General features: G+C 41.1%; 1 protein-coding gene across 3 annotated transcripts in view; it reads right to left on the bottom strand.

The window, feature by feature from the left end:
- Positions 1 to 15729, bottom strand: part of lepr (leptin receptor) — a 32786-nt gene extending 17057 nt beyond the window's left edge. Inside the window, exons 1-6 of one of the 3 annotated variants that reach the window (XM_040129170.1) lie at positions 15522 to 15729; positions 11451 to 11507; positions 9084 to 9136; positions 6470 to 6697; positions 3068 to 3197; positions 2250 to 2440 (exon numbers count right to left, since the gene is read on the bottom strand). In XM_040129170.1, the coding sequence (XP_039985104.1) occupies positions 2250 to 2440; positions 3068 to 3197; positions 6470 to 6697; positions 9084 to 9136; positions 11451 to 11464 (616 nt within the window). In that variant the 5' untranslated portion in view covers positions 11465 to 11507; positions 15522 to 15729. Of the gene's footprint in view, positions 1 to 2249; positions 2441 to 3067; positions 3198 to 6469; positions 6698 to 9083; positions 9137 to 11450; positions 11508 to 15217; positions 15243 to 15521 lie in introns of those variants that run through there. The other 2 variants (XM_040129171.1, XM_040129172.1) reach the window with 2 other exon arrangements.
- Positions 15730 to 16639: the final 910 nt, after the last annotated feature.

Here is a 16639-nt window from a genome sequence, read left to right as displayed (position 1 = left end):
GCTTTAGTTGGCTAGAGCTGCAACAGTTAGTCGATTAATCGATTACTCGCCTGAGAGAAAATAAAATCAGCAACTATTTTGATAATCAGTCAAAAAGAAAATATGCAAAACGTTTGATGGTGAGAATTTGCAGCTTTTCTTGGTCTTTTATTACTGTAAACTTATTATTTGGGGTTTTCGACTGTTTTCGACAATAAAAATTTGTTCGCGTCACCTTGGTCTCTAGGGTATTGTGATGTTTACTGCTTTCTTTCGTTTTGTCGACCAAACAATTAATCGATTAATCCAGGCTCAGAATGTCCCCTCACCATGGCTCTTCTACCCCCAGAACACCACCGCTCTCTGTTCATATACAGATATTTATTGTCTGTTAAAAACATGTGGACACAACAGGCAAACAACTTCATTATATCATTTTACTTAACTAAAAGAATTATTAGCAACAAAATATACTTCAAGTATCAAAAGTAAAAGTACTTGTTGTGCACAATGGCCCCTATCAGAGTGTTTTATTATTATATATTTTTTTATAATTGGATTATTATTATTATTATTATTGCTGCATTAATGTGTAAGGAGCATGTTCATGTTGCTGGTTAAACTGGGGCTAATTTTAAGTATTTTATATACTGTTGGACAGTTTATCTGTTTAATGTAGCTGTTCAATTAATGTAGTGGAGTAAAAATATTTCCCTCTGAATTCAGCGGAGTAGAAGAATAAATTAGCACTAGAACTGAATTACAAAAGTAAAGTACAAGTACCTCAAGAAATATAGTACTCGAGTAAATGTCCTTCGTTAATTTCCACCACTGAATATCACACGTACATTGATGGCTGGACTAGAGTTCACCTAGAGTACAACAATTTTTACGAGAAAAAATATGAAAGCTTTGTTTCGAGAGCAGAAAAGGCTCATTCAGAGGGATGAAGGGTTTGCTAGTGACACTGTGACCTAGACAGGAGGAAAAGGATAAAACCAATATATAAAACCCCGACAACATATGGTTACTACCCAGTTTCTGTTCTGCTCTGACAGTTTAACAAAAGAGCTCTGGTCAAACAAACACACCATGGAAAGTTCTTATCTATCACTGTGGAGATCTCACAGTTTACATGTGGTTGCACACACACACACACGAGGCTGTGACCCCGCTGCTCTCAGCTGTATTCCAGTCACATCTTCCAATCACAACTGAAACAAAGCTTTCTTCTTATCTGTCCAGATTCATCACTGGTAAATGTTGGTGTTTTTAAACTTGAGGGAGCTTTGCATCAGCCTCGTACACGGCTTAATTTATTCTTTACGCATTAATGCCAGTAACTAAAAGACGTTGGGAAAAAAGTGAATGCTGGGAACCTGCTTTTTTTGATGACTTAGGGCAATGCACTTAAAACAGTGTGTCCTATTCCAAGAAAGCGTGCGATTTCCCAGAGGCCTTCGCGGTAACTATTCTGCTCGAGAGGCCTCCAAGACCCTCTCTAGCAATTTTTTTCTAAAAAGGCACACATTGTAAATGGTTTATAAGTTGTAACTAATGACACAATAAATGAGTAATAAATTATTTCGCAATGCTTAATAGATGTGCATTAAACCGATAAGGACAAGTTTTAGTTTTAGTTGTTTGTTGCAAGGTTATTAATTAAATAAAGCCATCGTTACAACTTATATATAAAAACTCCATTAAATATACGTTAGTAGAAAGCAGAACCTGTTTCTCAGTAAGTGACTTTCATGCATAAAGTGGCATTTGTCCTAACTCTCCAGGTCCAATAACGTGGGAAGACTGATGACTTAGTCAAACAACGCCACCTTCCTCTCTTCTAAATTATAAATCTGTTGTGTTCCTAGAACTTCCATTATTAATTCTTTTATTGAAAGTTTTGAAATTAGCTTTTTTTTTTTTGCTGAACCATATTTCTCGCAGCTTGTCTCTTTCCCCTGAGCTTCAGCTGGTAATTTTCATACTTTTCCCAAAGGCAACTCCTACAGCACAGGTATGACTCTAGCCACAGCGGAACAAGAGTTTTTCCAGTTCAGTAAAAGCAAGAATCGCGCACACACACCGTTCCTGAAGGCTGTATTATATACTAACAGCTGCAAAGCCAACAGTCCATAGAGAAAACTGGTATCTTGCATCCTCCACAATGGATTCTCCTTCTATGACTGTTTCATACACTAGCTATGAATCCATTTATATCTTAAAATATGGGAAGGCAAACTGTGTGACATAAAACCCCGCCATCTTACCGGGTCGGACAGGAGTTCTGAGCAGAACCCGCAGGGCCACGGCGTTGGAGATGCTGACAGTTACCACGGTGACAAAGCTTGTTTTAGTGTCAAGAGCGACTGAACACGTGAAGGAATCCTCCGCCTCACAGACAACGGGATTATCGGACGCAGTATTCCCATTGGTCACCCGTGAATCATCTGTCTGGGACCTGGAAATGGATGCAGAAACGCTATAGTCACAGTGTTTTCTCAGTGCAGCAAAATGTGATATCTGAATTAAAACGTGATCAAAAATATATACATTACTGAATGTCCAAAAAGGAGCAAAAAAGGTGGAAGCATGTTATATGTTTTGTTTTTTTGCAATATGTGGAATTATTAAGAAGTGTATCTTTAACATTTAATCAAAATAAGACCAATTAATATCAATTTAGTAGACAACTGTCACATTGTTTCACTTTTTCTGTGCCACATTTGATTGACTTTAGATTTTTTTGTTATTTTGGTGGTGCTTTTCAACACTGACTCTAATCAATGAAGGTTGATTTTGCTAAAATATCTTTCAGAGTTTAACCATTCATTTTTAAATTTTCCTCTTATGTTTCAAAATTGACAAAACAATCTCATCTCAAGGTAAATGAATTAGCCATTTTGGAGCTTTTCATCATATCACCTTATCTTCATTGGCATGCAGCAGAATAATTCCGTACAGTGCTCAGAAAAGAAAGAAAACGGAAATTGGAAACATTAATTCCTTGAACTCTGGGCAACTCTATCTGCTCACTCACACACTCTGCAAAAAGCAAAACAGTAAGAAGATGCAGCTTTATACTCACAACACACGGTGTAAGCTGACCGACATGAGTGGAGCATCCAGAGTGGCGGATGTTTGGCCACGAGACTGTAGATAACAAGTTAATTTTTCCCAGTTTTCATCAATCCTGCACAGTATGTCCAAACAGGAGCCTGACAAGAAATGACATTTTCATATTAGTGGCACCATCAGCGACATCCCCAGATGTCATACACCAGCTGAGTGTGACATCCTAATGAAGGCTTCTGAGAAAGAAGCCCGGCTTAATTTTCTGAGAAATAGGCCTCTGAGTGAAAAGCAATAGATGCAAGACAAAATGTAGTAACAGAGCTCCTCCAACGTAGCAATTTGGTCACAAGGAGACAAATGACGATGAATTCATTCTGAAGTCTTTTGGTGGGAATTCATTGTTACAGATCTGATTCCACTCACGGTCAAATCGGGGGTTTTACTATGATGCTAGCGGTTAATGTGAGGTTAATGGTAAAAGGTAATTAGTGCACTTGGCTGTTAGAGGAGAACTCAGGTGATCACGAAAGTCTTTAGGATTTGTCTTCTGGGGAACATGAATTTCTGTACTAAATGTTATGGCACTCTATCTAATAGCTGTTGGGATACATTCAGTCTTGACCAAAGTAGAGCGCCAACAGATTGACATTAAAAACCCTTAAATCTTTTCAAACCCTTAAATTGTTTTGAACGTTCTTAGCCTGGAAAATATCTGTCATGCATTCTGAAGTACCTATTCATGTGCGATATGAAATGTCTACAAAATGTGCCAAATTTTTTACTTTCGGTTGGATTAAATTTTTCCGCATCACAATCTGCCACCTCCTCTGTCTGCCAAATTAATTTCATATACATAAGGTTTACATTGTCATGTACATGAAGGAGAAAGTTTAGTATGTGTGTCAGACCCTCTGCTTTTTTGTTCAGTCTCAGCCATCTGCAATCATTAACCCACACCTGCCTTGGGGACATTTTTGGTGCTGAGAGCAACAAAAGATGTGAACGAAATCGGTATGACTAACATGCAAGTAAGAAGAAAAATGACTGTAAGAAATTTTTAACATGACCCTGGGGACTTAGCTGTGTCTGTGTGTGTGTGTGTGTGTGTGTGTGTGTGTGTGTGTGTGTGTGTGTGTGTGTGTGTGTGTGTGTGTGTGTGTGTGTGCGTGTGTGTGTGACACCTGGCTGAATCACACTCTTGACTGTCTAAAGGCCTCATAAAGCAAAGGAGGCACAGTGCTGGCCTTTAGCCTGTCTGTTTAATTGTCACCGCATAAAGCCTGAAGGTCTTGGCTAATCACCATTGATTTGGACGCGTCCCACGGCCTCAGAGATCAATGCAACCAAACAAATCCCCCTCGCCTCCCCGATGTCTCAATATTGCCTCGCTTGCATCTTCAACTCCGCGCTGACAATATCAATAGAGCATTTCATAATTATGACTCACCTGAACTGGCCCCATTTGCTTTTTAAACTTAATGGCCCTCTTATTTTCTTTTCTTGTAATAAAACACCGGTGCTGAGCCTTTTCTTTGAAAAGTGGGAGAAGCAAGAACAGCTGGTTTGATTTTGCTGTAATGACCGATAATAGGAGCAGGGAATATCTCGTGAGCCAAACGATGTGAACAGATCACAGCACAAGATTCACATGGTCGCCCACCCTGATAAAAAGCCATTAATGTGTAATGAGCCTGTCAGGCTGATGTTTAGGGGCATCTCCATCAACGACAAGTGATGCTGCTGCAAATAATCACGAGGCTGTGTCACACTAATCCTGCTGCTTGTTCTGATGAGCAAGAGCCACATCATACAGCCACCCTGTTGCTACTTTTGATCACAAGTGTGTCACCTAAATGTTTCTTGTAACACAGTTATGCCTTTGTTCCCTGATGCAGAGATCAGTGTTTGGCCTGTATATTTTGTCCAATGTCAAACACGGAATAGCACAAAACCGTCATCGGGTCCGTCACTCCAAAGGGTACCTTTTTAAATTGCAGAAACTACCACTTCAGCAGCAGTGTGTAAAGCCAGCCCAGCATCCTAGTGTCCTACGCCGCCTTCGGGCGAGTTAACGGCTCGAAGTTTATAGCCAATGTCGATGTCCTGTGCCAGAGCAGGACGTAGTATACCCATTGTGTAAGGAGGCGGAGAGTGACCGCATGAAGGTTCGGGTGGTGTGGCTGACTGTCGGGCAGGACGCCGGAGTGCACGTCCCATCACAGACCTGTCTTTTTATTTACCATTACCAAGATCTTTCTCTAACTTCAACCAAGTGTTTTAGTTGCTCAGTCCTAACCATAGCTTAACCACGATTTATTTGCTATAACTAGCAACTTTCCCTAAAGTTAACCCCACAGTAGCGCCCATGTGCAGATATTGCAGAAAGCAAGATTTTCAAAAATGTTGGCATTTGGAAGTGCAAAAAAAAACACATTACATTGAAAGTAATCCAGGGTTTTGCAGATTTGTCCGATATCGACTTCCTTGTCTGCCGATGGTCTATAGCTGAATGTTATGTGCCTGCTACTTTTGAATATTATTTTTGAATATTCTACGCAAGTAATTCGAGGGGTTCCTCCTTGTGAGTTAAAACTGTTTAAGTTAGATTAAAGGTGCACTAGAAATACACTTTTCTACTGAGTTTCACTGTGGACTAAATGCACTTGCATTCTATAAGTGTGAATAGGTCTATGAATAAGAATTACCCCTACAGTCTGCCCACGGAACTTTTACGTTAGTCTTTAATTACATGTGATGCTACTGCCATTGTTTCGGTTAAAGAAAAGAGATGCATCACAAGGAATAGAAAAAAATGATCCCACAAACCTCAGCCTCACATGGCAATATCATAAAGAAATGTAAAGCTTGTTGTGCAGATGTAACACTGATACAAGTGACCCACGCCCTGGATTAAAACTCTGAAGGTAATCCATAAACCAAGATGTCTGTCAAAGTCATGATAATTGTTAGATAGTCCGGCTCGTGACGTTTGGTGCTGAGCAAAAGGAGTGGCCTCAGTTTGGTATTTGACAGTCTGTCGTTGCAGCTGGAGAAAACTCATAAGATGGAACTGCATGTTGTCAAGTGGTTCTCAAAGGCTTTGAGGAAGCCCGATATCCAATTGACTCAGCCACTGCACAACCTGGCAAGCAAATTTTGATACTGATGGACTCATGTCTGATTTCAAAATGTTAGAAATACAGACATGGTGTGAAATACAACACTTCCTATGCACTGACTCTTTCAACAGGGCCTTATCAACCCAGACAAGAGTGACCGACAAGCCCTGATCAAAATATCTCAATTGCACAAAACCATGATAAATGTTTGTTTTAAAACCCTCAAAAACACGGATAGATGAATTAGTCATCAGTCAAGAATCATTTTTGCACACCACTGTCGAATGAACTCTTACCACCAGAGGGCCCATGAGAATGTGATGCGGTCGTCAAGCTCCTGAAGCTGCAGCGGGGATAGTGTGGGAGGTGAGATTCAGAGCGGTTTGTCTCCGGTGCGTACGTTCCCCCTCCCTCGCCATTAACATGAGCTAAAGGTGAGTCACAGCACAGCTCATCCTGCCATGGGAGGTCCAGGGCACCTGCCTGGAGAGAGGCTCCCTCCCCAGGCTCCAAACACTGAGCACCTGCTCACAGAAAGACAAAGAGGTTGACTCAGGTTTGACAAACGGGCAGGAAAATAAAAAAACTGATGATTTACACTGTTTTATTTTAAATTTAGTGTTTTTTTTTCTGCATCAGGCAAGTCACATGGCAGTATGATGGATATCTTATAATGTTTGTTTTAGTCAATACCAAATGCAATGTTTTTAAATTTCTGTGTATAGGCATAGAAGTTTCCGTATGAGTTGCATCTTTTTGCCCATATACACGAAAAATTAGGTTATGATATAAAATTGTGCTAAGTGATGTCATAAGGAAAGAGTATACATAAAAAATGCATGTATAAGTACATACTGACAATGTAACATTTCCTTTTTTTGAAAAAATCTGTATAGATGTATGTAAGTTAAATAAAATATGCATTTTAGCCTGATTGGTTAAGGGGTTAGGGTTAGGTAGAGGCAGTGGACATTTGGGGACATTTTTATTTAATGTCTATTTGTTTCTATAATTTTTTATTTTTTTGTATTTTTTCAAAGCAAGGTAACAGCCACTATATTATGGCAAGCTGTGTCTGTGTCTCAGAGTAAAACAGAAAAAGAACATGAGAGGAGCACAAAGACCCTGCTAATGAACACCTGACATATTGATTTGAGCCCAGGTGAAAGTCAACACGTTGGCCTAACACCTGGTAGTGGATAACATACTGCGACTGTCCAAGAAAAGTGGTTTTCATTTGAGCGGCTGATCCCAAATGAGCCATACACAAGGGGAAATCTGCCCACTGTAGCACAATAAATCTCAAGGATGCAAGTGTCAACACTGGTATGAAGCTGTGATGTCCTGTGTATCCTGGGAGATTACATGGACTCAAACATCGTGACCAGTGTTATTTCTTCAAAACCTAAGTACTACTTAAATAGAAATGTCATTTCAAAGGTGAATCCGCTACCAATAACTGGCAAAAAAGCAATAGGGGTTTCAGGATTTAATTACTACCATGTCCATCTAAGAAATCATATCATGTAACTTCAAATCTCAAAGAACCGTGGCACTGTGTACCTACAGAATCTATAGTGGAGGAAGCAGACGCGAAAGATTTACTTTTTATGAAAACCTGTGTTTTTCCTTTGAAGGATGTCTATTTTCAGGGACCGGCATGACGCTGCAATATACAAGATTACCTTATCTTTGTAAAAAAAAATTACATTTAAAATGTTTTACAGGTGAACAGAGGGTAATATTTAAGGAGAACAAAAGTGGTCCCACAGCAGAATCCTGAGGAACCCCTTCACAGAAACGTAATAAATATTTAACCACCAACAAAGACAGCCCCTAAATCCAGTGGGCGATGGAAGAGAGAATGATTGACGGTATCAATTCGGTTTTAAGTGTTTTTTGTTCATTTGCTGAAAATTTGGTGGCAGCAGAGACGTTGCTATTCCTGGGTCTGAAAACAAGTTAAACCTTCAACTGGGTGTTGCATGCAACACAGACCTCACCTACAATTCAGTCAGATTACTTTGGCACAGTTATAGAAAAGACAACACAAGCAAAAAACTGGCTCCTGGTTTAAGCTGCTACTCCATTACCTCTGCCTTTCCTTTCAGCCTTTCAGCCCTTTAAACATTGTGCTCCTCCAGAAAAATATTAACATCCAGACTTCCTCACAGAAAATTAAATGGTTCTTCAAAAGGCTTTGTGGTTGTACAAGGAACCGTCACCAGTTAAAGAACATCTGATTTTGGGGATGGTTCTTTAATCATCTTTATATGGTTCTTTGTGGTATTAAAACGGTTCTTTATTCTTATTTGAGTTATCTGATGGAGGGTGAGGGCATAAAATACAATAAACATTGCTTGAGGTGGTTGGGTCTAACTGCCTGTGGAACTGTAACTTAGCCAATGCTTGGCAATAACAAAAATAAAAAATAACAAATTGATGCCAAAAAGTCTTTTTTCACCTTTTCTAATTTTTTTTTACCGACACTTTTACTTCTCAAATTGTATGAGTTTTATTCATGTAAGGCTTTTCATGTCTGCAATAACAACAGTGTCAGGACCAAAGCCTCAAAAATTAACTTCAAAATACTTCAAACATACAACTTGTCTCGTCTCACGTTTGATTTGGGATATTGAGATTAATCAATAACATCCATTGGCAGTGCCTAAAGCGCCTGAATGGACACATACCGTACAATATGTAAGGCTGAAGAAAAAAACACCATGATGTCTGTCTTTGGAGTGTCTGTCTTGATTTTCTATTACATTTGCCTCAAAAAATAAATTTAGAATCAAACTGATTCTAAAGTAAGCTTGTCTGTTTACCCTAAAGAAAACTAATACGAGCTGGAAGAAGGCATACTGCAAGCTGGAAGTTCACATCTGATGTTTTGGAGGTTGAACTCACCATGGGACACCAGGAAGATATGCACCAGGATTGTCAACATTACAGACCGATCCCTGTAGAGAGACAGAGAGGGGATAGGCAATGAACGAATGGACAGAGAGAAGGTAAAACAGGAGAGTGATGAGAGAAAGAGAGAAATAATCAGAAAATAAAACTGAGAGAGCAGCTGCACAAAGAGCAAAAACAGGAAAGCAAGAAAATCAACATAGATGAGGATCAGGTATCAAGGCAAGTAATAGTTGATTTAAAAGTGCTGTATGAAAATAGTGCAGGTGTAAACGAGGGGTTAAAGTATTCAGTGTTTAATATGCTTTTTTGCAAATATCGTTAAAACATCTCTAAATCCGACTGGTGCAGGTTATGCGTGATTTGTAGGAATTGCAACAGCCATAAAAAAAATGAGAAATAATATCTACATCTGAAGTGATTACAAAAAAGCAGGTGTTATGGGAAAATCATTAGTTGGTGACACTGTGACACATCCAGTGCCAGAGAACTCGAGTTTGAAACAGTTACACTGTAAAGCAGAGGAACTGGTAGCCATACATTTCTACAGACTCATCTGATACAGAGTCTCTTTTGTGACACATTGTGACACGAGACACTGGGCAGCAGTTCTAAAGATCGGTTTTTTTCAGCACTCCAGTGCCAAGAAGTTGGTGTTTACTGGCTTTCAGGCTGGTACCTTGTTCGTCCTAGAGTAGTGGACCCCAGTCTTTTTGTCTTGCGTACCCCCACATCCCTGGGAAATGAGCTCAAGTGCTCCTTCATCAACACCAGATGAAGTGGATGTTATTAAACACTATCAATTACATAAGAATTGATAATGTTACAATATTTATATGCAAGACATAACAAGGCTTCGTCCCTTTTTTTCTCAGTAGCTTTGGTCAATTTCGCATTCATACCACTACTTAGAGTGGCTGAAGCTTGATGTTTCAACAAACTATCTATTACTTTGAGCTACCTACTTCAAATTCTTTGCCTATTTACTAGCTTTCACTCACTCTTTAATCGCACCAAGTAATGTGTAGGCGTTACAACTGACTCCGTTGGTGGGAGGAGTGTCCTGAGCAGTCGTACCTGGGAGTTTACTGGCCATTGTCACAACAAATATACTGAAGATCCCTATCAGGGCGATTTGTAATCCTTTTTGTGTGTTTATCTTCCTCTTAAAGGACCAGTGTGTAGGATCTAGCGGGATCTCTTGGCAGAAATAGAATATAATATTCATAATTATGTTTTCTTTAGTGTATAATCCTCTGAAACTAAGAATCATCGTGTTTTTCGTTAGCTTAGAATAAGCCCTTCATATCTACATAGGGAGCAGGTCCTCTTCCACGGAGCCTGCCGTGTTGCTCCGCCGTGTTTCTACAGAAGCCCAGAATGGAAAAAACAAAGGGCTATTCGCATTTTTACCTTACCTGAAGGCCACCGTGGGTTCTACTACACGCTTGGAAAGGGCGAAGTGAGGGAGGGGATATTCAGTTGGTTGCGATCCGCAACCTCACCGCTAGATGCCACCAAATCCCACACGCTGGTCCTTTAACACAAAAAAGTGTCATCATAATTTCTATTTCTTTAACCAGCTGAGCGACTCCACAGTCTTTCTACATACACCCTAGCAACTGCATTAGTGCCCCAAGAGGGTACACGGACACCTGATTGGGAGTCACTGTCCTAGAGTATGGACACATCTGTGTGTAAGTCAATAATACGCCTTCACTGTGGTGGCATCTTACTTGTGAACCCATGCGATACCACTGTAAAATAAGATTTCACTTTTAACAATTTACCAAAGTTAAGCCCAGTTTTATTACAGGCATAGGCATATTTTCACCAGCAAATCACCCAACCCACGTTTAGTGCGCTGTGCTGTTATCACCCTACTCTGACATTATGCTTAAACTCTGCTCCAATAATTCATATTTTCATTCAATTGTGTCCCTATAATTTTCACGCTCCAGTTAAAACCTTGATCTCTGCAAAGTTTCCTGGCCGCAAAGAAAAGGAATTCCACTTTTATGATTCATGACTGTCAGATCAGATTTATAAATGAGGTATTTCGTCTGATTTCAATTCAAGAAATCGAGGATTGCAAATGTGTTGATTTGCAAACATAAACTAGCAAATTCTGCAAAGCAATTTCAAAACGATCCCTTGGAGGCTAGACAATGTTAGTGTTATTTTTGTCCACAAAACCAGGACACAACCACCTTCAGACTAGAGTCTTGAGACCGAAGACTTCATCTGAAAGGAGGGGGAAACCGCCCATCATGAAAAATCCAAACATCCGTGCTTTCACAGTCAATGAAGTCAACTAGCCTACGCCACCCCAGTGACGACGGTCTATGCTGAAACACTTACATTGTAGCGGTCATAGTGTGAGCATGGCCTAGCTGGGCTTTGGCGGGGTGAATCTCACTGAGAAGAGAGAGGGAGAGAAGAGAGACAGAGAAAGTCCCGAAAGGTTAATGTGATAATACATAAGGATTTGAAGCATTGCTGCAAGCAAGTCGATTTTCACACCAACAGGACTGAAGACCTGTGTCCTGATTGGGATAAATGGGGGTAACAGGAAATAAATGAGAAAAATACTGACAATTCTTGGCAAAGGTAGAGCCAGAGAGAATCCAGCGGCAATTTTTCTAGTAGTGGCATTAAAAAAACAGCGGAGGATTTCTCAGACACATCCTATTTGGGAGGCAGATCTCTCACTGATGGGGGCACCTTCCACTCTTCTGATACAATACTCCGCAGCTGCTGTTCATTCACGAGAAAAGCAAATATTGCTACGCAGCACAAGGGAAGTATAATCACACCATTATCTTCTCTGGGAGGCCACATATGACTTATTGTTATCAATCATTTCATAACAACTCAGAGTTATAGATAAAAAAAATGCTACTGTATTTGCACTCACTGGACATTTTTGACCATAACTGTCTAATAATTTCTTCTCAAATATTTATTTTCTAATTACCACATTCTCTGCTTCATTCTTATTGTCGTTGCCCTTTAATTACAAAGCTATCCTCTGGTGGTTTTGGTGCCAAACGAGCAGTGAGGCAAGGAATTAATACAGTGACAACATCTATTAATTCATTGATATACTAGACCGGGTCGAACACACAGGATGCAGGGAAAAACAGCACCGCGGACAGACCGAAGTGTGTCTCCGTGTTCATGTCAGGAACTGTGTGTTCAGTGTGTGCGCAATAAGGTGATCATTTGCAAATCAAGCTCGTCGATGCGTAGAAGAATCTGTCAACGTGTGCCACGTGTTTGTATGAGTGTGTACCTTGCACGGTGCGCACGATCGACTGGAAACAATAGCAGACTGGCACAGCAGCTGTATGATCCAAATAAACGAAAAAGCAATAGGCACTTGATTAATTAAGCGCAGGAGGTAACGCGGCATCATCAGCACGAAGAGGCTGCAGGACGAAAGCAACATATGAAGACGACACTGGGCAGCAGCCCATGTATATAAACACATCTATTCCTATGTGCGGATTTTAAAGTACACATCTGTCATCACCTTCAGGTGTGCAAAACAAAACCTGCTGATTGACTAACTTCAGTAGTTCCTGGGATAAGTAATGACCTGTCATGTAGTGCTCTGTGTTGTCACTTACCTCAGAATACTGAAAGAGAGATTTCAGTTTCCATATTAACTGGAACAGAAACCTTTACTACTGCTACTGTTTGCTGAATAACAGAAAAAACCCAAACTGCAAGGTTTAGACTTTATTTTCATGTGATGTTAATCTTTAAGTGTTCGGAGGTTTATTGTGTTGTTTTGAATACGGAACATTTCATGGTGGACTATGGAAACAGATACGACACTTTCTACAGCGTCAGAGATCTCATTTGATTCGATCGTGCTGTCTCTTTGTATGGCAACCGTTTTTGTTCCTTCCTTTCTGTATAAATTCTTGTAAAAACGACAGAAATACTTAGATCTCATTTTCCAGTTGCTCTGTTCTTGAAACTGATAACACAGAACTGACATTTATGCAAGTGTTCAAGTTTTTTCTTTTTCACGTTTCAATAAACGATCAAGAAAAAAACCCACGAAGGGCAGGATCGTCAATATTCGCCTCAGGTTGTAATGAAGGGTTCAGCACCCAGTTTCATTTGCATGTTAGACAGAGAGATGCAAAATCCTGAGTCACTTACAAAAACCTTTCAGCCTCAGTCCTATCTAAACCAAGGCTTTGGTAAGGACTAAGAGTGAGCAATATGGATAAAACCCCCTATCACAGTACATGTGATTCTATGATGATACGGGATATCAACATATATTATAATATAACACATGTTCTGAAGAAACCATATGTAGAAACCGTTCATACATGAATTAAACAAATAGGACTGTTTACTTTGGGCTAATCCATAAAGCTGATTGCTCGACAAATCAAGACACATTTTCACAGCGATGAAAAAAATATGCACATATAAAAAAAAATCTAATATCGCCACACGGTGTTTGCAAAGCCCTGATTTTTCAGCACTGCCTACAGGGGTCTCATTTAATCGGAGCTATTAATAGGATGGCTGTCACAGTATAAACAATGTCTTAAACTCATACAGTATTTGTCATCATATCACTCAAGCCTTGTAAGGACCAATCCAAAACCATGTTACTGGCTGAATTACATGCGCTCTCTAACCACAACACAGGGTCTTAGTGACGATTTACTATGAAGCTCAACCGCCGTCACCTGTTGGTTTACCAGCCACGCTGTTATGTTGGTGACGCATAGCCATATAACTCACTTCACAGCAGGCTATTGTGTGTATTTATCCACTGAGGCTTGTTGGTGTTATACCCCGAGCTCCAATCTAGAGCAGTGATTGGTTGGACGATCGATTAGTCGACCGACGGTAATTTTTCAAGTGAAAAAAAGGGCCAAACATTTTCTGTGGTCCAGCTCCTAAAACGTGAGAATCTGCTGCTTGTCTTTGTCTCGTGTGAGGGTAAACTGAATGTCTCCGGGTGTCGGACTTTTTCATTGGACAAAACGAACCATCTGAAGGCTTCGTTCGGGCTTTTGGGATGGTCGTGCTCCACCATTTTCGGACACTTGTTTAGATGGAAGGATTAACTGATTAATCTAGAAGAAAATAAAGTTAAACCAACTCCACTCACTACTCCAGTCTCACGGGGGCAAGTGCTTATGCTGCTCACTAACACTTAATTCAAAAAAACTGTCAGGGGTTAGCCAACTGGATGTTCCACGAACAGGTTTAACCAGGATGTCAAACCAACCACCAAGATGAGACAAAACAACCCACTGTGGGGTTGAATGAACTGAGAGAAGGGCCATGAGGGCCATGTCCCCCCCCCCTGCTCTAACATCTTGTAACTGGACTACTACACATATGCGTTCAAATGGTCACATTGTTTTACCTTGGGGGGGGGCAAGTAACACTCGACCTCACTTGACAGATCCGACATCCGAGATGTTGAAATTCTGATGCCCATCATCTCTGAGCTGCATGCTCTACGGAGAAAAACTGTGCGACCCGCGAGTCATTTAAGGATCAGCAGTGACGGCTCGTCCAGATCCAAAGCTGCCGCCGCCGGGCTTCTGTTTCCTCGTCTTCGTTGGAAAAACAATGGGGCCTGATCGAGACAACCGCCAGAAACTATTTTCCGCATGCAAGGGGAAGCTCTGCCCCTCTGCTCCGTGTCCTCCAAGGACTCCATCTCGCCAACTATTCATCCTGGTCTGACTCACTCCCTGCCAGTCTAGAGCTGCTGTGAATGGAGGCGCGCTGGGGCTTGTCGCCCGTCCGTCCCCCCCCTCCCCACACACACACACACACACACACACACACACACACACACATCAGCCGCAGCAGCAACAACACATTTCTGACAAGTTGTTCTCTCGTCTGACTCTAGATGATCAGCGTTAAAGTCACACGTGTTGAAATGTAGTCGTTTTAAGGCGGCTTTTTTTTTTTACGTTCCTGGCAACTTTCCCCGTGGTGCAACGCGAACAAGAGAAAACTAATAAAAGTGTAGGTAGGCTAAAAAAAGAATTGACACACACCTTTTCTCAAGAGAAATGTTCAAAAGCACAGCAGGATAAAGACTTTTAAATGGGCCGATGTGAACTCACCGTCGGGAATATTAAGGGCATAATAGTCGGCGGACAGCAAGGAAGAGCGCCAGTCTATCGTGGCACATCTGTACAGCGGTATCGTAATTAAGGCTAAACGGAAGAATGGGAGGCGAGAAAAAGCCAGAAACGGTGAAAAAACTCAAGCTTTCTTTTTGACAGAAGCCGCTGATATTTCCGCTCCCCCGTGTGAAAAAAAAAAAAAAAAGCGAGTGAGAAAGGTCACAGGAGCGGTTGAAAGGCATGCGTGGTGTCGGAGGACGTTAGAAGTGAGAATAAGTAATAATAAGACCGTGTTTCTTACATCGCTCCTGAGGCAAGCCGCCGGTTTCGCCTGGTCCCGGTCAGAAGTCATTCAGGTGTAAGTTTATATCCGCACTCCGGACCTGCGCGCCTCTGTCAGGGCGAGCCGTCCATGGCCGAGACCTGCGAAAGAAATCGCTTTCTCTCTCTCTCTCTCTCTCTCTCTCTCTCTCTCCCACGCTCGGCCGAGCCTCCCCGCGTAGAGAGACGAGACTCAGGGGCCGGAGCCGACGGAGGAGGGAGAGGACGGAGCGGCTCTGACAGACGCCTCGGCGGCCAGCCCACTGTGAGGCGTTCAGGGACACCTCCGCTTCAGCCCCCCCCCCCGTTCAGCGAGCGTTCGGCGGGGGGGGGGAAACAAGCAGTCGGCGGTGGTGGAAAGTAACTAAGTATATTTACTCACTCTATCCGAGCACAGTTTTGATGTACTCCAGGATTTCTGATACTTCATGCTTCTACTCCGCTACATTTCAGATGGAGATGTACGTTTTACTCCACTTTATTTATCAGACAGCTTTATTTGCCATTAACTTTACAGATTCTGAATTCATACCTGCAGTAAATCATATAATCAGCCTATAAAATATGACGCATTGCTACATTAAAATGCTGCTTACATCAGCAACAATAATATAATATAATATAATATAATACATTGGCAGGGTCATTCTGCTGCATAATGAGTTCTTTACTTGTAGTAGAGTATTTTTACACTGTTGTATTGCTACTTTTTACTTACAGTAAGTAAAAGATTGGAACAACCTATTTCTTGCACAACAGCAAAATGCAGCTGGTAATGAATGGCTCCTGAGTGGTTGTCAATTTTTGTTGAGAAATCAGACACTGACCAAATCTTACATGCCAAACTTTACTATTTGTTTAGTTTAGTTTCTTTTGTTTGTGGACTATGTATTCACCCGATAGTGGGGGCTCTCTTGTGGGTACTAAAATCCAGTCCTCGCAAGGTTAGCCATTAATGGTAGGTTTAGACTTCGTTTTAAGGTAAAGGTACATCACTCCATCCGTCCATCCATCTATATCCACTTTCTCTTGTGCAGGGTCACACAGGGGCAAACACAGGCAGACAGTTACACCTGAGGGTGATTTAAAGGTGCAAAA

This window comes from Xiphias gladius, chromosome 6 (assembly GCF_016859285.1).
Source record: "Xiphias gladius isolate SHS-SW01 ecotype Sanya breed wild chromosome 6, ASM1685928v1, whole genome shotgun sequence".
Classification (NCBI taxonomy): Eukaryota; Metazoa; Chordata; class Actinopteri; order Istiophoriformes; family Xiphiidae; genus Xiphias; species Xiphias gladius.
This window is presented reverse-complemented; position numbering and strand designations above follow the sequence as displayed.